The sequence below is a fragment of the Pezoporus occidentalis genome, unplaced genomic scaffold (genome assembly GCF_034315485.1).
Source record: "Pezoporus occidentalis ecotype Australia unplaced genomic scaffold, CSIRO_AGI_Poc_V1 ctg300, whole genome shotgun sequence".
NCBI classification, from domain to species: Eukaryota; Metazoa; Chordata; class Aves; order Psittaciformes; family Psittacidae; genus Pezoporus; species Pezoporus occidentalis.
In genome coordinates, this window is record NW_026914942.1 from 184,576 (window position 1) to 206,874 (window position 22,299).

Genomic DNA, 22,299 nt, shown 5'->3' on the forward strand with positions numbered 1-22,299 from the left:
CACAGTTACTGCTCTGCTTTGTCTGCTGCATGGATCTTCTTTAACTTCCACAGCTAGCTAACCTAATTTTCACTTAGCTACCCCAGTCAAATATTCCCTGACAATTTCTGAGGATATTCTGTATACAGTAACTCCCAAAGACGTTTGCAGATGTAATTTGTACAAAACTAACTATACAATCAAAGTAGAAGGTGGAGCTTAGGAAGTAGTTTTTAGGATCAAAATAAAAAATTACATTTTAGTTAGAAAACACAGACATTTTCTTGGCCACTTTTGTGAAAATATTTCTATTAATTTATGTGGGTATGGCACTTCTTTTAACAAGTTGTTGTAGATTATCCATGTGATTATGGGTTACACTTTTCATACTGACTCGGCGTATTCCCCCCCCGAAACTGCTTTACTAAGAAAATGTTAGGTTCATTCTTTTTTTTTACAAATGTAGTGATTCTCAGTATAGGAACTCTAAACTCTACAGTTTAGGAAACAAAAAAATCGAAAAACCCAACAAAGGTAGTTCAGAGATTCAGAAGAGGTGCGATGCCCTTAATGTAGGCAATTTCATATTTAACATTAAACTGGAAAAGGGCTTTAATAAATTGAGAGTTATGGACAATAATTATTTGTTCCTATTACTAAGGCTATTTGTGTTTCAGTGAGAATTTTGTTCCTAACTATGGCTTTTTCTGTTTTGTTTGGGGTTTTATTTTGTTGGTTTGTTTTTTTGTTTTTTTTTTTGTCCCACAGGGAATTCATGTTTCTGTTTGTCATTGTATGTTACCATGGCAAAAGAGTGTGATATGACAAGTTCAGCATTATCGTGTTAGTCAGAGAAGGCAGAAATCAGTTTAGAGAAAAATAAACATTATTCAAAAAATTGAAAATTACTCTGGAATTGTATCTGTTTTTGTAAGATAATGTTAGTATTTTCCAGTCCAAACGAGTAACTTCAACACTTTTCCATTTGTCTCGATATATATATTTATATATATAAAAATCCATTACAACTTCTTACACAACTTGTAGAGTTAATTTGCATTGAACAGAAGAAGGCTCTAAAGATTTTTTTGTCCAGCTTTAAACTGCAGAAGTTATTGGAAGCTGAACACTCAGAATTGCACAGTCGCACCTTGAAACAGCACATGGAAACTCCTGGATGATCTTGTACATGTTGTTATGAAAAGAGAATCTGAAGCCTGCTCTTGGATTCATGCCTAGCAATGAAGTCATCTGGGAAATATCTCTTTGAAGCAACAGCCGCATTCTGAATGACGTTGTGGCCTGTTTACTCATGTGGCTCAGGGGTGCACCCCTAATCCAGCTGCCTCACTACATTAAAGAAGTTGTGAGTTAATCAAAATGCTTTCAGCTTTACAAAGCTTCATCTTACTGGCAAAGCAGTGTGTTTTTGCCAGTTTTGTGAGCTAAGATTGGTTTTGTTATCAAATAATTGACAGCGTAGCTTGTTTCTTCATAAGGATTGTTTGTCATCTCAGTTCAGTTTTAATTGTTCTTGGGGATGTTCTGTTTGATAGGCTGAATGTTTGCAGCAGGAAAAAAAAAATGTGAGCAGGACAGATGGAGCCTGAGAACACTTGAGTTCAAGCTTTAACTTGGTGTATTTTGTGAAGAAGGCCAGATAGCCTGCGGAACGCTAACACAGAGCAGACCAGTACATGCTACAGTTAAAGGAACAGTGGCATTATGAAAACCAGCGGGTTGATATAGCAGCAGGGCAAAACAGAGCCAAAACCTAGGACAACAGTTTTGCATGTCTTATGCAGGGTGTTATGTGGTAATTCCTAAAAATGTTGTGAGAATACTAGCACTTGGGATCTTGATCTTGCTATTCCTTTAATTGTAGCGTCGTAATAGTTGGAGTTTTTTGAGGAGGTGGAGAGCAGGGCTGTCCTTCAGCATTTTGGGAATGCTAAAGCAATGGAACTGTAACCTCAGTCCGGGTAGACAGTGGGTTTATGGAAGTAGTAACAGCAAAAACATTTTGTTCATACTGCAGTGCAGTGAAGGTCCCTCTGGAATTGCCAGTGTTGCTAGCTGGCATTTTCAGAGATTAAGGGGGAATTAAAGCAAAGGTGGTCTCTGTGTTCTAAAGTTTTCTAACAGTTACATTTGATACCTTTGCAAAACACTCTGTAGGTGCAGAGCTGTTTTGAGGACAGCTACATTTTGTACAAACAGTACATTTGAGTGGAATGTAGGAATTGTGGAAGTTGTCTTACAGTTAATATGAATTAAATCACTGTCCTGGCGCCTGGTTTATGAAAATAAATGAAAAGATAACATCAGCTTTCTTACAGTAAGATATTTCAAAATATCTAGAGCTAGGTGAAAAATAATATGTCAGCAAATTTGCAGGCTTAGTCTCACTTTACTGTTTCCATAAAAAAAATGATCCTTGAGTTGAATCCAGTTCTGTGGTGCAGAACTAAGTCCACTAATTATGGAATTGTAAAGCTGACAGACCTGTCCACTCTGTTATGCACTTTCAAAGCTGAAAAGTCAATGTTTAAAATAATGATGTTGAATTATTTTTAGGTGGATTCCCTTCAGTTCAGGTAAAGCAAGTATTTTTTTACTGGGAACAATTCCATCAGGAATACAGATTTTCAGAATTAGGTATTCAAGCTGTGTGGTATGTCTTCAGTGAGTGAGTATCAGAGCGGCTTCATATTTGGAATATAAGTTTCTAAAGGAAGGTTGTTGATTAGTTCCATTTTCCATGTCTGGATACAGAATGGTTTTGTGAATGTACAGGTGCACCCTTCCCTTGCACCCACATTATCAGAAGTATAACCTGAGTAATCACCTTCACTGAATGTTGGCTCAATAATGATAATTCTTACATTTTAAGATAAAACACTGAATTTAGAATTGCCAATTCTTGGAGGTGAGAGACTAAATAAAATCTAAACTAATACGAGAGTAATGATAGAAGATTGCAGGAGCTGGCAGGGATATTATTCAGTATCTATAACTGGATGGCTCTGTCATTTTCTAGCCAAGCAGAAGTCATTCAGACCATGAATATGATCAAGCCAGGTCAAAGTAATCAACAGTATGCTCATTTGATGAGTTTTCTCTTGTTATTTATCTTAAAACTTCCAGGCAGTAACAATGATACACGACAGGAGGCTCTGCAGAGTTGATGAATAGGAGCAGAGAAACAGGTTTGTAAAGTAATTTGATGCCATTGTTCAACATTAGATGAATCTCTGTGTAAAGTGTTAATGCTTTTGTACTGAAAGTGAAGGAGCTATAATAACTTGAAGATGGTGCCTTTGGATTACCCACAGACATCTGTTGTAGTAAAAAGAGCTGACAGATCCTGGTGAGAGGATCACACACCAGTAAAACCCAAAACCACAACAAACCCAAACCTGTTCCCATGTGAAAAGGCCAAAACTGGAAATACTGATATGTCCAAATTGAAACCAGAGTTTGGAAGTGCGGTGTTCTTTATTTTACCACTTCATTTTATCAAGTCTCCGAGCACAGGATTCTTGCATGTGAGACTAATGAACATTGCAGAATACATGAAGAAAGAATGATGTCAAAAGAATGTGTTTCCCTCAGTCACCAGGGAATGTATGGTAAGAAACTATTTTTCTCCAGTGATCAGTTGGCTTTCGCTACCATCTTCCTTTGACCTTGTTTATTTCATGATAAATATTACCTCTAATTTTTTTTTTATTTATCAGCTGTGGGAAGTGCATCTGGGCTTAAAAGAAAAGCAGGCCTTCAGTACGGTATTCTACTAATACTGGCATTGCTGTCATTTTGCATTCTTAAAATTTTCCTTTTTAAGCTTTTTTCCTATGCAGCAAATGTTTTTAAAGAATTTTCTAAAAATTACTCAGCTTGCTGATTTTTGCTCCAAGCTGGTGTATCCCTAAGGGATATTCCTATTATCCTTCTGTTGCTGCCTCTGTAATTTCACTGGGTGGGAACATAATGCTCACTCAGACCAGCAGTGAGCTGTTAGCTCCAGCCAACAGGTCTGCAGAGCATTGCCAAAGAACTGCTTTTCCTTATCCAGTTGTTAGAGATGGAAATAAGTGTGCATGTAGCTGTGTTTATTCTCAGCCTGTGGCTAAAATTTGGGTAGCTGTATGGTGGCTGGTGATGCTGCATGCAATGGGAGAGCACTGTACAGCCCCTTCCCCCCCCCCCCCCCATCCTAGGTCTGTTACCCTCTTCAGATTCAGCCTGACAACATTTTCAGAGCATGATACAGTTGGAGATGTGCTTCTGAAGTGCTGTGGTGATTGATGGATTGAAGAAATACTGAATGTTTTTCTTGTACAACTGGTATTTTTTTCTATAGTGACAGTCTTGACAAGATAAGCTCTTTACTTTTCCTGCTTTCTTTCTGTATTCCAGCCTGCTCTTATCTTCCTTGCAAAGGTACTAGCTTTATTTCTTAACATTATTTTATCTTTAGAATTAGACACTTTTATGCAGAGAACATCTTTGATAGCTGTGTTGCTATCTGATTTGGTTTTAAATATATCCTTGTTGATAGCCCCTTCAGCATATGATACTAAATTTTGGTCATTTACAGAGTGGTATCATAAATTCTCCTGAAGTTCTGCTTGCAAACGAACTGGTTATGTTAATATGAATGTATAATCCTATTGTATTTTCCTTTTTCTGTGCCCTTTGTTTTTTTCCCATTTGGCTGTGGATTCAAATGCAGTGGGACTTGAGGAAGAATATGACCTGATATAATTTAATCTCATTATTTTGCCTTTAAAATTGTGCTAAGCTAGATTCAATTTATTTGGACCACACTTCAGATTTCTTCCCAGTGAGCAGCTATATAATTTCTCATTAAATCTGAACTTGGGTTAGAAGACAGGTATAGGCAGGATTAGCACTGCCATATGTCCTCAGTTTTTCAGGCATCTTTACCAGAATATTTTTAGATATTCCTGCTTCCAGATATTTGGATTCCTGACAAGAACCACATCCAGAGCCTGGTGAAGTGTCTGTAGACACAAAGAAATGTCTGTATTGTCTATGTCCATCAAATGTTCAAAAATATGTTAAGCTTTAGTTACCACATTATGTTCTTTATTATTTAGTCATAGCACCAAATTTAAAGACTGAGATGATTGTTTACATGGCTGATAGTGAAGAATTCTTAAGTTACTGCACTTCTAGAGAATAGAAAAAAATACAAATTAAACCAGTGTGGCTTGTTGAGAGGTTGCTTAAAATCAAGCACAGTGTTTTTTACTGCATCTGGAAGATTCTTCAGTTAACCACTGCCTAATTATTTTATAGTCCTTTCTCTAATGCTCTTCTCACCCACCCTCCATATTTCAGTAGCTTATTAAATAGGTTTTTCTTTCTTTATATCTTAATTACTGTAAATATCTTCACCCCTGTGTTTCCCTTATGAATTTGGCTTAATTCTACTGATGGATGAAATACCTGATAATATTAGATTTCTGTAAGATTTCTGTTAGAAGACCTCTCTTGTTTGTTTGTTTTTTTTCTCTTTTTAATCATGCATTCCTTCCTTTATTGCAAATAGTACTTGAACACTCCCTCAGAAAAAGGCACAGAATTGTTTTCCTGTGTTAGTCACTGTTGTGTGGCACATGACGTATCAGATGAGCAGGGGATATCCATGGAATGTGCTGATGTCTGTGGCACTTTTCTGTCTCTTCCTCCCACGTGGTGAGTTTGATTTCTGCTCTCATTTGAGCAGCAGTCATGCCTAGGAGAGGCAGTTGTTTTTTAAGGTGTTGCTGTTGAGAAATGCTCCCCAAAAAGGAAAAAAACAAACATTTATGTACTCTGGCAAAACCATGGAAGCTGTTGCGAGTGGGGAGCTGCGTTGTGGGGTGGAAAAGGAGAAGGAATCCAAAACAGAAAAAGGTGGGTATTTACACTGCTTAATTGAAAAAGAAGACTCGCATATGCAAGGTTGAGCAAAAACTGCATAGACATTTGTTCATCTGTTTTCTGCATAGCTTCAGAACTGGTCCCGTGTCTCTTTTGTTCTCATTGTGTATTATATACTGTTATTCTGATGTTATTAGAATGTGGATTCAGTTGTCTTCCTTTCATCAGTAAATCAACATCCTTTAATTTCTGCTGTAGAAGGAGCTAATTTGTCAAATTCTGGCAGTAGGTATCCAGTAATTTTGTATTGCTTTTCTCCTTTATTGTATTAGTATATAGTAAAGTATAAGTACTTTTTTAAATACAGTTGTGTTTAAATCTGCATACAAGGGAACTTTTAATGTTTAGGGATTTCAGAGTAATTTCAGTGTGGCACTGTTCAAGATGGGTGTTTGAAAGATTGAAATGCAATGACGAAAACAGATGTTGTTTTAGTTTTGAAATATCCTACACTGCTCTCTACTGGAAGAGTGGAGGTCTACATTAACTATTCAAAAGTTCACCTAAAACTCTTTCTTAGTCAAGTTCTAGATTTAATGATTCTCTTTGACTCTGATAAAAGTAACTTTTCCAAAGGATGGATAAGTTTTTGTTTTTCCCCTTGAGTTCTGAAGAAAAGCATCTGGATATGCTTCACATGTAAAAAAGTAGAATGTTGAGGTCTGAAATGTAAGCAGACTGGGTAGAATTACTGGAGGGCATCTTGTTTAGGGCAAGGAAAAAAGTGAACTGTTAACCTTAATTCACCTGACCTTACTTGCAACTGAGGCACATGATAACAGCAGTAGACTTGTCAGAATTGTAAAGGATTTGGAATGCCTGAAGTCACCCTACATTTGAAATTGACTTTTAATTAAGCCAGCAAAATAAAGGCAAAGAAAGACCTACCTTTTCTTTTAATAGTTTCTCTAGCCAAAGTACAACTATAAAAGCATTTTTAATCAGTATGGAATTGGACCAAAACATGTCTTGCTCAATCTAAATATGTAGGAAAATTTTCATTTCACAAGAGGTCTGCATGCTAGTTTGTTGTGCAAGACAGCTCCCCTGGCCATTACTGCTGAATTATTCTCCCAGTTCTCAATGATAAAAACTTCTGTTAATTCTGGTATGTTGAAATAGTGTCTGTTCATTCTCTGCAGCTGCACTATCATGCAAATCTTTGCATGTGGAGTGAGCACATCTGGTTGTCTGCTAATATTAAATTATAACCAGTTTGAGGTGTTTGTCTCGTATATGGCTGGTCAACAGCTCATTTTCTTAATGGCAGACATCAGTGAGGAAATAGCAACCCTTAATGTATTTTAAAGGAACAGTTAAATTGTTTTGACTGATAAGATTCATTGACCTCATAAAAGGTTTTTTTTTCTGATAAGACAGCTGCAAGTGAAATCAGAATAAGTAATATATTAGAAAAATAACCTTTTATCAGTTTTGTAGGGAATGTGGTTGGAAGAATGAAAGACTGCAATGAAAAATGTAATTCATATAGGAAAAAGACTGCCTTAACTTGCTTTATGTTAAACAAAATATTAAATGTCATCCTCTTCAAACTTCTTAAAGTATCTAACTGAAACGCAGTATGGTTATGGTGATTTTGTCATTAGCACTCAACAGTATATAAACATTTTAAAAGGTGGCATTTTTGTTGGAGTTGGCTTATCATGCATTATGTACACCACATTCAAGAATAACTCTTTTACTAGCTGCAAACAGTAAATACATGTAACAATCATATATAAAAACATTTTTCACCTATATTACATATTGGATGTTAATGAAGACTTAAAAATGCAATGCTTTTATTAATTTGCATATAGGTTTAATAGTGAATGATCTGAGGGGAACTGCTACGTCATTTTCTGGTTTGCTCTTCTGCAGCTATGTGTAGGAGTAGTCTTAGCTTGGCTCTGCTCAACAGCCAGGTCTGCAGAAGGTTCATAGCTGCAGAAGGGAACCTGGAAGTGGTCAGAGCAGTCACTGACTTATCAAGTTCCCATCTAGAATTCTGCATCAGCATTGCTTTCTAAATGAGCCTGATCTTGAAAAAGGAAATCTAATATTTACTGATTTTGCTTTGCAGTTGCTGTTGCAGAAACTGTTTCATGATGAATATTTATACCATTCATGCCACACCTGTACTGAGCTCCTGATATAACAAATATTTATTCTCTGTGTTTGTGTAAGGTCTGTTGAGAAAAATCTGCTGTAAAGAGGATAATGACATGGCCATCTCCCTATTTCATGAGGATGGTGAATTAGTTGTTAGTTACTTTGGAAATCCCAGAGGTGGCAGTGCAATCCATTGTGTTAGGGATTATATAAACACAGAGGACTTTGTCATATTGAATTTGTCTTTTGAAGTCTCAGCTTTGCAAATACGTATGTGTTTGCTTAGCTTAACTATTACGATTAATGCCACAGTAATTGGTACCTAATATTGAGCAAAATATGAGGATAGGACAAATCACACAGAAAAGGCACAGAGCAGAAAAAGGAAGCAGTTAAAAAGCCTTCAGTTAATGTATTAGGTGTATGTTATATATTACATAGTCATCATTCTTTTGTAATTAGAAAATAACTTGTCTTGATTTGAAGTTCTGTTAATATTTCCCTCCTAATTACATCAGTCTAATTAATACAAATATTCAGACTATTTGCTCTTTATTGCTGCTTTTCTCTTTATTAATCTCTTACCAAAGGAAAAAAAAAAAAGATTAAAATGAAAAAGCTTATGAAAGCTGGGGATGAAATCTGTAAGCAGGTGATAACTAAAGTTTTAGCTTACCCGAATTAAAAAAAAACTAACAACAACAAAGAAAGCAAGCTAAACAAGTGCAGTTAACAGAGATGCAAATGGATATCAGATTCAAGCAATGTAACCCATGGCACAGTCTGATTGATATTAACACTTAAGCTGCAAATATTCTTCATAATTCTGGATTAAATACATTTTACTACATTTTCCTATGCTGAACAGTTTATTATGCATAAGCTCTAACTCCACATCCAGTTCAAAACTGCCAAGAGCAATAAGAATTTCAATAGTGATGCTTAATGTTAAAACAGATACTCATCTGGAAGACAGCCTATTGCATATGACTGTTGGAATTCTGGCTGGTTAAGTTATGTTCCATAGATAATGATATAATGCTTGTTGTGATGCTATAATACAATTCTATGATGCTTCCACATATCTCAGATCTTGGTTGTTTATTTCTTGTATAACTTGTTGAGCAAACCCAGTTAGTATGTTTCTTCAGGTATTGTCAATCATTTAAACCTGTGCTTTCAGCAGTTGATCTTTCGTTAAGATGTCTTACTTCTCCCTCTCCTTCATGACCAGAAATGGATTTGGGAACATTTCTTAAAAATTTAGTGGCATTTACAGGTTCCACAGCTGTGGCAAAAGCTTAATATGGTGCTTACGTTTTCTAAGGCAGTAATGCGAGTTAGTAGCTCAGCTGTCTTCCACTTCACTATGGGCAGCAGTGACTTGTGTTCTCTCCTCCTTGAGCCTTGTCCACACTTGCAGCTCTTAGTTCCTGTGGCTATGAAGGATTCCTGTACTGTATATAGTGTGCCCTGGCCTGCTCACAAACTTTACAGCAGTTCTACCTCTGTCTCTTGTGTTGTGCCAGGTGTGTGGTGTATAGGTATCTTGTGTACAGATATCTAGTATTATCAGCATTCCTCCTAGATCATCATCTGACATTATCTACTTTCTTGTCCATTTAAACTTGTGGTTACTTTTTTCATTGCCCTTTCTGTCTCTGTCACATGTAGTATCCATAATGTTGAAGAATTATTCTTTTTCTGTGTGCGTCACTTTCACAAGGAAGAGCACACCCTCTATTTAAAGTCATTGGCGATGTTAGGTGAAAGACATTATGAGACCTCACTTGGAGTACTGTGTACAGTTCTGGTGTCCTCAACACAAAAAGGACATGGGACTGTTGAAACAAGTCCAGGGGAGGGCCACGAGGATGATCAGGGGACTGGAGCACCTCCCGTATGAAGACAGGCTGAGAAAGTTGGGGCTGTTCAGCCTGGAAAAGAGAAGGCTGCGTGGAGACCTCATAGCAGCCTTCCAGTATCTGAAGGGGGGTTACAGAGATGCTGGGGATGGGCTATTCATTAGGGACTGTAGTGATAGGACAAGGGGTAATGGGTTAAAACTTAAGCAGGGGAAGTTTAGATTGGATACAAGGAGGAAATTCTTTCCTGTTAGGGTGATGAGGCACTGGAATAGGTTGCCCAGGGAGGTTGGCAGTGTTCAAGGCCAGGTTGGACAGAGCCTTGGGTGACATGGTTTAATGTGAGGTGTCCCTGTCCATGGGAGGGGGGTTGGAACTAGATGATCTTAAGGTCCTTTCCAACCCTAACTATTCTGGATTCTATAATTCTATGAAATCAATAATTGAAGTTTCTGCTTTGTTACTACAAAACCTTGGTCTCTTAGCTGGAGAACTGTTACAGAGAATATAGTAAGCAGATGTCCGTGGTCTTTTGATTTACACACTGTTGTATTCAAGATGGCACATCATATTTCAGAGTCAGTAACACATACCTAATGGGACTTAATTATTGGTTTCTTCTCAGGAGTAAAGCTTGAGGACATTGGCTACAGTAAACATGTTTTGAAGTTTTAATAAGATTTTAAACTTCAGAGATACTATGTTGAAAGTTATCTGTAGCTTGGCAAATTTAGGTTCCTTTTGAAACTGCTAAGTCTTAAAAATTATACATACCTCTGTGTGTCGTGTTACCCAGAAAATTGTGTTCTTTAGACAAAAAAAAAGGGGGTTGTTGTTTCTTGATAATAATATTTTAGCATGTACAAGTACATGGTGTGACTTGAATCAACTGTACCTCAATATGAAAACCAGGCAATTCAAAATAATTATTACATAGATGCATTTTGGGCAGAATTATTATACTTTTTGTAACAGTTCAATAGAAGGAAAGCAAAACAGTACAGAAGAATGTAAAGGCATTTCAGCGTGCAAATAAATTGTAAAGTCCTTTTGAAGTATCGTGCTTTCTATAATAACAGGTGTATGTTTTGTTTTCATTAAGACCTTGCTTGGTAAAGATTTGGCCTTTAATAAAAATTCTTTGAGCATGAGCCTTGGTTTTATGTAAGATTGGAACCCAGTTCCTTTAAACCTATGACATAACTACCAAGCAGCTTGGAGAGCAAAATCAGGCCTTCTTAATTTGTTTTGCATCACTGTATGAAAGTTTTAGTAACATAGTCCAAACCATTGGCTCATGTTGATTCATGAAAAGTATCTTACATAGGGTTTTTTTTGCATTGTTTCACTGTTCTCTAAAAGAGATTATATTACCAAAATGATAATTTCCTAGTGGGAAAAGGTACTTAACAATCTCTGATTTATAGACTTGCAGAGGATCAAGATAAAATGTGTTTTAAAAGCTGCTTTTGATAATTCTTGTATTTGCCTAATTAGAATTTAATTCTTGTTATTCTCTTGATTAGAAATAGCTATATGAATATTTGTTATTCATCAAATATTCAAACAGTTGTCTTCCCAAAATATTATTTGGAAATTAAGATTACTTGATTTAATTAGGCCTTTCAAGGCATAATTTATTACTCACAAATTATAATCTTCTCAGTTTCTTGGCAGTACGGAAGTGGAGCAGCCCAAAGGCACTGAAGTTGTAAGAGATGCTGTTAGAAAATTAAAGGTAAGAAGGAATTTTTAATAAGCTATAAATGGAATGTATTCTTCGCTTGTTTTCAGAGATAAGACACATTGTGGTTTTAGGTATATGCTAGAAGCAGTCGCTTTTACTAATCTCTTCATCAGTGTGTAGGTACTTACGTCTTGTGTTATTTGGTGTTTTTCTGTACAAATATTTAGTTCTAAATTATGCAACTATTTATAATACAAAGTCTGTATACTTTAATGCATAATGCTTGTTCTTTGGAAAATTTAGGGCTTCATCAATACAAACTTAGGTAGCAACAATTTATTTTACCTGCCATCCTCACTTTGTGGCTGTTGAGTACCTCTCATGATGGCACTCCAAACAGTTTGCCAGAGAATTTAAGAAAATGAACTCTTCCTAATGACATCAGTAATGCCTGACCTGCATTTCTCTGGGCTGTATGTTGCTTTCTGTGAGCCCCACTTAGGTGAGTTGCCTCTTGCTGCAAAACATAGAGTACCCTCCCACTTAAAGTAAGCTGTTCATGGCAGAGAACAGGAGTAAGAATGTTAGACCATGCCGTAAGTGGGCTGTGATAGCTCTGCGAGTACTGGCTGTCCCTGACTGCTTTTCACCTTAAACTAACACGTCTGATACACATAGACTGACTGTTAGACTGGATGGGAATGTATGTGACACTGGCATGAATGTCGTTCACCCTCCAGCTGTGATAATTGGTGATATGTCTGGAAATAAAGCTGTAGTGAGATAATAGGGCTTAAAACAAGCCAAGGGGCATTACTGCCTTGTCCTTTAGGTCTTTGTGTTGTGTTGGAAATGGCCTGTGTGCACAAACACCATCTATGTGCTGGTACACAGATGGCTGAGAAAACCAGACATTTAAAATTTCTTCTTGGTTACGTGTCTTTGGGCAATGAGGGACTCAGCAGCCTATGCAAAAGTATCCTAGTGAAATGACTTGTTGAGGGTTGCTAACAGGCAACATGGCTTTGACTTGACTATTTGAGGAAGAGCTCATATGCTTAAAGCTCTACAAATGCTATGAGTTGTGGTAGGGAATGCTGATTTCATTTGCCTGCTAGCTCACATTGATGTAGAATTCCATTGTTTCATGCTTAGCTGCTTACAGCCATTGGAGCATTATTTAGACGTAATAGACGTAAAAATTGTTCTGCCTATTATTGTACTTTCTATAAGTTTTTGTGGGTTTTTCATTATTCATTTAAACAGAAGTTCCTTGGAAATGGACAGAAAAATTTGGAAATCAATACACAAAAGTTTGATTCTGTGTTGTTACTATAATAAAGGAAGAAAGAAGTCATGAAACACTAAAAGCTCAGCTTTTAGGACTGAAATTTGCCTTGAAACAGCCATCTTTACGAGATTGGTTAGTATTTTTGCTCAGGTATTGAAACAGAAGTTCTTTGCCATTATTTTTGCTCTACCAACGTAGTACAGCTGCCTTGAGATTCGCTTAGTCAATTCTTAGACCATTTTATGCCAAAAAGATTTACTCTTCTGCAGTTCATCAGAGACATTATTGCCTAGTTGTTTTCAAGTGTTTTAGGCTAATGTAAGTATGACCCTTTTTTTAACAATTGCAGCATGCTACCAGTGGAAACAAAATGTATGGTTTTGTGTGAATCTCATACAGTTTATGGCTGATACTGGAGTGAAGACTGTTGTTTAGATATTTTGTGTTTATACAGTTCTATTACCCTGAGCAAAGTAAATTCCTTGCAGAAATCTGTCAAGATAATATCCTGCTATGGAGAAGTTTTGGTTCTATTTTTATGATGTTTTATCACACTCCTCCCAAGTAAAGCAGCAGCTCTCTGTCTGTCTAACTGGGGAAACTCCAGGCTACCCTGAGCTCTTGCTGATCACTGGAGGGTTTTGGTAGGTTGGGTTTATGATTTGGTATCTTGAAATAGTTTGCTTTGAAAGCAAGACCAAAAAGTATTTCAAGTAACTGTTCTGTTAAGTATAGGAAGAGGCAGAACTATTCTAGCTTATCTGTCTTGAGGGAGGGGACAGCACACGCAGACAACAGTTGCCAGCCTAGCACTAAAACATAAAAGTAGAAATTTTTGGTATATACGTGTTGTGTCATTGAAGTATGCAGATACCTCTTCTAACATTTTACATGTTCCCTAAATAAGCCTCCTTGGAGAGATACATGTCTGCATTGTTGCTGACAGAATTACATTACTTTCATCAAGCTTGGAAGTTTGGAGCTTAGAGTTCAAGTATTACATGGGATCTTATATAATCACAGGTCTATTGGAAAACTCACAAAGTAATTAAAGGCAATTTTTGGAAAGACTTGGAAAATCTTGGAAAAAAAATCAGAAAGTAATAAAGAGGTTTTATGTCTGAAGCAATCCTCAATTAATTGAATACTCTTTTCAACACTGACTTATGTTGCGCATCTGGATTCTTTGAAGAGAAGCCTAGAGGTACTTATGCATGTGTGAACCACACATCTGTGGCTTTTTTCAGAAAATATGAACTAAAAATTTGAAACCAGTGAAAACAGCTTGAAAACTAATTTCTTATATCAAAAGAAAACATATATAGTGGTTTTTGGAGTAGGAGTTTTTGAGGTGTGTAGCTTGTGATGCTATATTGGTTTGTTGTTTTAATGGATTTGGTTTGAATCACAGTGTTGTTAATCATAATTTGGTTTTAATGAAAGTTAATAGGTAGCAGAAAAGCAGCTGACTTTCTTAATATTTGGAGCTATTTTTATGGGGGGGGGCGGAATGGCACAAATAAACTTTTGGAGTCATGTGTTTACAGTGATTTATAGACCATGAAATACTGTCACTGAAAACTATCTTTCTTAAGCCCTCATGTCATCAAACTCTGTTAGAGGAGACATTTGATACACAACTCTTCACTTCTTTTAAATCAAAAGCTCTTAACTTTTTTACAGCACAGAGACTCTTTTGCTAAACGTAGGTTTATGCAAAAACTGTAACATCTATGAACTTTTCATCCATCCTGTGGACTTACTTGTACCAGCAGGTGGAGCTGATGTTCTACAGTAAAATACAATAACTTGCGGGAAATTCTTCCTGATGCTTCAATGTACTTGTTCTATCTGAAATACTACTACTTTGTTTCCTTGACACTTGACAGTTTTGCTGGGTCAGTTGCAATTCGAATATAGAGGGATTTTTTGGACGTCTTTATTAATTTTTCTAGAGAGTTGTCCAGTATTTTTTTTCAAGTTAGGGTTTCCCCTCCTGTTTTCAAATTTCTTGGAGCTGTGCTGCAGGAGAAAGAAGACAGTTGGACGCATATGTTTTAAAGTGTTTTATTTTTATTTTTAAGATAAGGCCAACTGTTCTCATAATTCATTAGAAGCAGGTTTTTTCTACTCTGACTAATTTATAGAGTGAAATAAAAACTAAGGAAAATGGTACCAAGGTGTGACAGAACTATCAGAACATGCCTACATTATTCACATGTGCTTATGCTGTCAAATCACACTTTATAAAGCGGAATGTTTACTTTCCTTGATTAATGAAGGATGTAACTGCTAAATCAGAATGTAGGTATTAATTTGGTCCTTCTGAAAAAGTTCTTGAGGGGTTGCCAGGGGCATAAAAAGGTGAAAAGATCAGCATAACAGATGCAAAGGACATCATATAAGAAAATGCACACTAATAAGAAGCTAGTGTGGAGGGGTGTTAGGGATGTTGTGGTTTAAACCAAGCCAGTAACCAAGTACCATGCAGCTGCTCACTCACCTAAATTTTGGGGTATCAGTCTCCTTTTTTCCTGTTTTCTGTAAATAAAGATAACCAAAGATAATGTAAAAAGAGTTAATCACTGTGAAGCCACTTGAAATATTCTTATTCAGCCCCTTGGATAAGGATACAGAAATTGAAGAGTGCACCTCCATGCAGGCTGTGATGCTGTCCTGCTGCTGTCCTTAATAGGCCATCATTGGATATTATTCTGTGGCTATAATGGTCCATAATGGATATTATTCTGAGCTGCCTTTTGTGTCAGAGCTGGGTTTCACTTGTTGAAAGGACAGAGGAAGGTGGAGTACAGAAAATCTTGTAATATTGAGATGAAGATGTTTCCAGACAAGCCTTACAGCCATGGCTGTTCTCTTTCGAAGTGCTGGAGAAAGCAGAATGTGTGGTCTAGGACCAGCCAGGGACAGCCTGAAGACCAAAGCACATCAAGTGAGAAGAGTTGAAGAGAAAACCTGTTTATTCTCTCTCTCAAAAAAAGCAACCAAAACCAAAGGCCAGTCCAACAAACCACAAACAAAAACACCCAACCATAAAAAAGAAACCACGAAAACCTGCAAGAAATCCCCAAAATCCCACACAACCAAACAAAACAACAAACACTCCCACCACCACCCCCTCCCCCCGCCCCCCCCAAAAAAACAAAAAGCCAAAAAAAAAAAACCACAACCCCAAACAAAACCCCAAACAAATCCACCAGATGTCTTTGGAAAATAAAATACAGCATGCTCCACAGAAATGGATTTCTGAAACAGCTTTCTCCCTACCCAGTTGAGAGATTCAGGTTTGCATATCTGTGGCCTCTTCATCCTTCTCTTTTGCCAGCTATTTTCCAGAAGTCATAATTTCATTATACCAACATAAAATGTGCATGAGGGTTTAGACCATAATATGACCAAAAAGGTGACACATAGTCACAGCAAAAGAAATAGGGCCTTTTGTTGTTTTTCAGGGATCTTTCCTTATAATGAATATAGTTACGAGAAAAGAGGGGAAGCATCTTGTCAAAGCCAGGTATAAAGCTGTGTCTCAGTTTAGACAGCTGTGTTGCCCTCAAACAGACATTTTTAAGGTGTCCATGTGAAATGCAATGTCTGTCGTCTCCCTGGAAGCCTGTGTAAAATGAATCATGGAAACCCTGTTCCCTGGGCTGAAGATTAACACTCAAATCACAGAAACATCTGCTTTTGATGTTTCAAGTTTTTTTTATAAACTCTTGAATTGTGCAGTGAGGTGTAAAATATTAAGATAGAAACAAATAGTTTACTTGGCATCTCTTAAATAGATTTTGTTATAATTTGTTTAGCCATTATTTCTTTAACTAAAGCCCTTTGCTGTTTTTAAAGTGTGATTTTTTTTTTCTTCATATTATTTTCATTGATTAATCCTCTGATTGTGCTTTGCAAAGACTTAATGCACAAGCATTTCAAATACAATTTTAGTAAGAGTCTTAAGTATGATATTTTCCCTGCTACTGTAGTAAAAGACAGGGAATATGGAAGTTTTTTTCTTTTATTATTAGAAAAAAAAATAAGCTAAGTTAACCAATAGCAAAAAGCTTTATTTGTATTTGTTGCTTTCCCTAAAATATTCAAGAGAAATACAATGTTAATTAAATAAAAGCTATCCCATCCCACAGAGCTGCTCACATTATTATTGGGACAAATCTGAGTGTCTTGCCTGAGAGCAATATATGTATAAACTAACAGCTTAAGAATCTGGCACATCGTATCTCTTCCCAAGCCATGTTGTGATTCATTATAATTTTATATCCTTGTCCATTTTGATGCCAATGGGAGGATAGAGATTTTTACCCTCTTAAATAATCTTGTTACTGTGTAAGCTACAAATATTACTTTGTTTCAAATGTGTGCTGAAAGGGGAAGAAAATGCATGTAAATCTCCTCTGTCCAGAGGTCCCTCACATTCTGTTCAGGTAGAAGTAGTAGAAAAAATAGAAGAAAAAGGAAGCAAATTGGCTTATACCTGACTAAGTTTAGGATTTGCTGTTCATACCCTGCACAAGTTTGGGAGGTAGCCAAACTTGGCATTGTCATGAGAAAGGCAGATATAAAAGAAATTACTGATCAGTATCTCTATGTTCTGTGTTATTACACAGAAGAGGGAGTGGGCAGGAAAAGCATGAAAAGTAACTGCATCCAATTTTCTAAATCTATCTAGGGGTACTTTTCAGTTACTGTATCCTAGTAAACCTTTGATTAAAAATTTCATTTGTCTCTCTAGATGCCTCTGTTGAAGAGATTCTTCCGTGTTTTTTTTTCTCCATTAGCTTGGTTTTGATTTGATGGAGTTTCTTATAAAGTGGGCTTCCAGTCCTCTGCTAACACTTTGTAAATATCCTGTAGTTTTTCTCCAATTTGTCAGTTGCAATCCTTCTGCATTTAAAAACCTCAGAACACAGAGTCTGAGTCAGCTCTCACAAGCAGCCAATTCAGTGCAGCCATTTTTATCTTCTTGAGGATGGTTTTGAAATATCCAAGGATTGCATTAATCTTCCCAACTGTAGTTTCATGAACAGGTCCACAGTTAGCAGAAAGCCTACCATGACATCAAGACTTTAATTTTCATCTTCACAGGGTGGTTTTCCAAGAAAACAAGTTTGTTCCCATATGTATAATTTGCAGAATTGATATGGCAACAGAGGTGGTTTGTTTGCAATACAGGCAATTTGTGGTGGTCTGGCTGGTAAGGTATTTTCTCTGTTATTTGCCCCTTCATCAGCCTTCATGATCTGCAAGCTTCCTCTGTAATGGTTTAGATTTCAGTTCATGAGTTACTTTTCTCCTTATTTTTCTTCTAGTTTTTTCTGCCTGCAGATTTTATCCGTAATTATTTTCCTTCTGGTCATTGTTCAGTAATGTCATGCTTAAGAAATAAACCCTGCTGGAATACATTAGAAACATATCTTCCCAGTGACGATTTCCTGTTTATAACTGCATGTGGAGGCTAATGTAGCTAAGTTAACTAATATTTTCTTTGTATTGCTTCATTTCCCAAATATAACAGCATTCAAAACTCAGACAACTGCTTTGCCTATTTTGACAAGCTGCATTTTTTGTAAAACCCATAGTGATCACCATTAATTACATCTCACTTGAATTCTCCGGTTCTTGAACTGGATTTAAGCCTTTTGAGAAGGAGATGTGATAGGGCTATTTTGTTTACCCTTTTTTTTAGTATTGGCACAGGAATATCTTCTGGAACTTCCTCACTTGTAAGACTTCTTGGCTACTTGGAGCAAGCTTTGGCCAGCTGTTCTAAAACTCATGCAGTTTATTCAGACCTACTTTTAAAAGTTCTCATGGAGCTGTTGGGGACTCTGAGAAGATGATTACAGTTGGAAAACCAAGCATTATTCTAAACATATACTATGTCTTTAACTCAGTAAAATCAGTATTACTTATGCCTCCTCTGTTGCTGCACAGAAATATTTGTGAGCTTCTGGTTTTAAAGGGGCACTGTAAAAAAGCCAGAGTTCATTCAGCTTACAAGGCTGTTTCAAACTGAGATTGCCCCAGGGTTATCTGTTGTATAGTCATGTTTCTGTACACTCTAAAGTACATTGGAAATTGAGATGCCCAAACTGTCGAGGTGATCTGTGGTTTTTGTGGTCATTCCATTTAATGCATAGCAAAGAAAGACAAGCAAAGATCCCTGTTGTACTATGAGAAAGGACTATATAAATCCTCAAAGTCGTATCCGGTAAAAGGACTTAATCAAATTACAAATCAGAAAAGAAAGTTGACAGAGTGGGGGTATTGAAAAAACATACAAAAATTATCTTGGAGACAATTTTAGTTTAATATTAATCTTGGAAAAAAATATCTGTGCTAATGAAACATTGATTGGCTTATTATTTGCCTATTTTTTAAAGTGGAGAGTTAAGAATAAAACGGGTTAAACTGCTGGTATAATATTTAAGTCACATTTTGAGGGATTTTTAATTAGTAATTTTTATTAAAGAAAAATTATGTTTTTTCTGTAGCAAATTTGAATTGTCTTAGAAGGTCAAGAGAAGTTGTTGGCCATAATGCCTGTAAACAAGTGATAAACTTTTTTAAATTTTATTTTCTATAATTATTTTTTTATTATAAAACGATGCTTATAAGATGACCCTCCTCTATTAAAATAAAGGGATCAGAATAGCCATTAAACTGTATTAAAAGTATACGCTGAATATGTGAGAAATATTCTTCAAGATAAATAGGAAAGGAAGAGGATTCAAGAGCTGTATTCATATGATACTGAAGTGAGGCAAAACTAGAAGGTACGTAGAAAAACATTAGAAAAACTACAAGTTATGTTAGATTTGCTTGACTTTTGACTGGTTGTTTTTTCACTAGTGAGTTGTCATGTCTGGCTAATGACTGTAGTGTTCTAGCTGTTGAAATGTAATACGGGTATTTAGATTTAAGTTGGTTTTGAGAATGGCATGGAGTGGTTTAGGTGGGCTGCTTTGTTTGGGTTGGTTTGTTTGGTTTCTGTTTTAACTAACTTGTGAAGCCTGTCAAACTGTATCAGCTCATGTGATACATTAATCAGTAGTAAACTAGATAGGTTATGTTACTATATGAAGTTAATGGGATTAGTTATAAATTAATGTTTAATTACTAAAATTTTCAAGAAGTGTGCTTTCAAAATGAGGAGTAAAATTGGGAGGAAGGGAAAAGCAGGTTAATTGCGTGCTTTTAGGGTGGTTTGTAAAACCACTTAATAATTTGCCATGAATAGAGCTGTCTACAAGCAAAATGAAATAAAACAGATGGAGTCAGTCATATTCTGTAAAGCAATTGAGTTCATGGAAAGACTTCCCAAGTACTATACTGGCATAGAAATAATGACAGAGCAAAACCCCAAACCCTCAGTTACCACTTGAATAATCAATTAAAATGAGGGGTTTAAGCATTTATGGGGGAGGTATCAGTTGGCTGCAGTCCAATACTTGAGAATCACAATCAGGTGATTCGGTATTCTTTCTTAAAAATACATGAACACCCTTGCTGATGTCCCAGACTCTTTATGCCACTAAAAGTCATTGTATTCACTGGCTCTTTATATACTTAACTTGTACTGATAGTGAAATATGTGCTCAATTATACTTGAGTAGGAGCAAGTTTGAGGACAGTGTGTTCAAACATACAGCTGTTAAGCAGAGACCCCAACTCCTCTGGCCATCAGTGAACCATCATCCTTATTCATGCTTTTAAAAATAGCATTCTAGGGTGTCAGAGACTTTCAAAGAAAAGGGCTGGTAACAGAGCAAAATACAGAACGATTCTGTATCTCTGGTAAGAAAGTTCCCCAAATTCATGACACTTAACTGTTATGCAGTAGCAAATGTTAGGTATTCTGCTTACTTTAGATGCAGTGTTCCCAAGAGAAAGACAGGTCAACTCGAGCTACTAGAAGAGGAGATACAAAAGGATGGAAAATGAGTTGAATAGAACACATAACCTGACCCACTCATGTGTCTAGCTGTGTAGTGAACTGTTATGAAATAAATCTTGAGAATATGGTAGAAGAAATCAAATATTTCTTAGGTGTTGACAGCTGCAGCAGTTTCACCTGTTTAAAAGAACTGATTTCCTTAGAGAATATGGGAAGTTCCATATGGGAAGTACCCTGTATGCATGTGCACAGAAGTGAGTGTAGAAATAGTGGGATGTGGAAAGCATAAAAGTGTTCACTGCTCAACAACCACAGAGTTGGCAAACTGTCTGAAGGTGTTAATGTTTCTCCTGTTCTCCTAGAAGTCTCAAGCAAAAGCTTAAATTAAGTGCATAAACAGCAGATAAAAGTTTCAAGAGAATCAGCTAAGTAATTTTAATTTTCTTCCTGAATTACAGGAATATTTGTTAGTGTGCGGTCAGAAATGCTGTTCTGTGCCTATGACTTTGGGAATGGTTGATGTTGTTTGTAAGAGCTTTCTGAAGGAAGGAAGAAACAGTATCAGGTGGAAGGAGTTCAGAAGAAATGAGAAGTAGTTAAAATTAAAATAAATCCCAACATAAAGAAAACTTAGTATTAATGTGATTGCTGTTCTGTTTTTCATGTTATAGTTTGCAAGACATATCAAGAAATCTGAAGGCCAGAAGACACCCAAAGTTGAATTACAAATCTCAATCTATGGTGTAAAAATTCTAGATCCAAAAACAAAGGTGAGAGACTTCTATGTTTATTGTGCTAAACTAGTAATTAAGTACTGTTTTAAAGGTTTTTAATGTTTTTATTGTTTTCTGTTTTTAAAAAGTATTATAATGAAAGCGATTGTGGGTTGGAACTAGATGAGGTTCTTTCCAACCCTAACCGTACTATGATTCTATGAAAAATTCTTCTAAAATACCATTTCTTACTACAAGGCATGGGTGACATCCCAGTTACATGGTATGCCAAAATACAGACTGTAGCTAATGTGCGATTTAATTTTTTTAATCCTTTCACACCAAAACCTTAAAACTGAGGATGATAGAAATACTGTGATAGATGCTAATACCGCATATGGTAAACACCTTTTCAGATGGTGAATGAGGAGACAGTTTGTTTTCGGTGACTCATTCTTCATACCGCTGCCTTGGAATCGCACCTCTCTTTTCTTAACATGCTCATTTTCCCCCTTCATTTCTTGCTTTTAATTATTATTTTTCAAGTTGTATCAACCCTCCCAAGAATGTGTACATTTCTCAAGTGTGTTACCCATTTCTATATAAACTTCATGTAGCAGGCTATAAGCACTACTGTAGGCTTTTCATCTGGCACAGCATGAGAATTCCCACCTTTTCAGCCCATTAAGTCATCCCATTGATGGGTTTTCTGTTCCTTTGTTTGGTCCGGTATTTTGCAAGGGGTTACGTAGTAAGCAAAAGATCTTCCT

General features: G+C 36.4%; 1 protein-coding gene across 10 annotated transcripts in view; it reads left to right on the plus strand.

Annotated features, from left to right (window-relative positions):
• The window catches only part of GULP1 (GULP PTB domain containing engulfment adaptor 1), a 160,427-nt gene that overhangs the window by 103,373 nt on the left and 34,755 nt on the right, over nucleotides 1-22,299 (plus strand). For 9 of the 10 annotated variants that reach the window (XM_062627477.1, XM_062627475.1, XM_062627476.1 and 6 more), the window contains 2 exons: nucleotides 11,578-11,649; nucleotides 21,488-21,586. In XM_062627477.1, the coding sequence (XP_062483461.1) occupies nucleotides 11,578-11,649; nucleotides 21,488-21,586 (171 nt within the window). The remainder of the gene's footprint in view (nucleotides 1-11,577; nucleotides 11,650-21,487; nucleotides 21,587-22,299) is intronic. The other variant, XM_062627481.1, reaches the window with a different exon arrangement.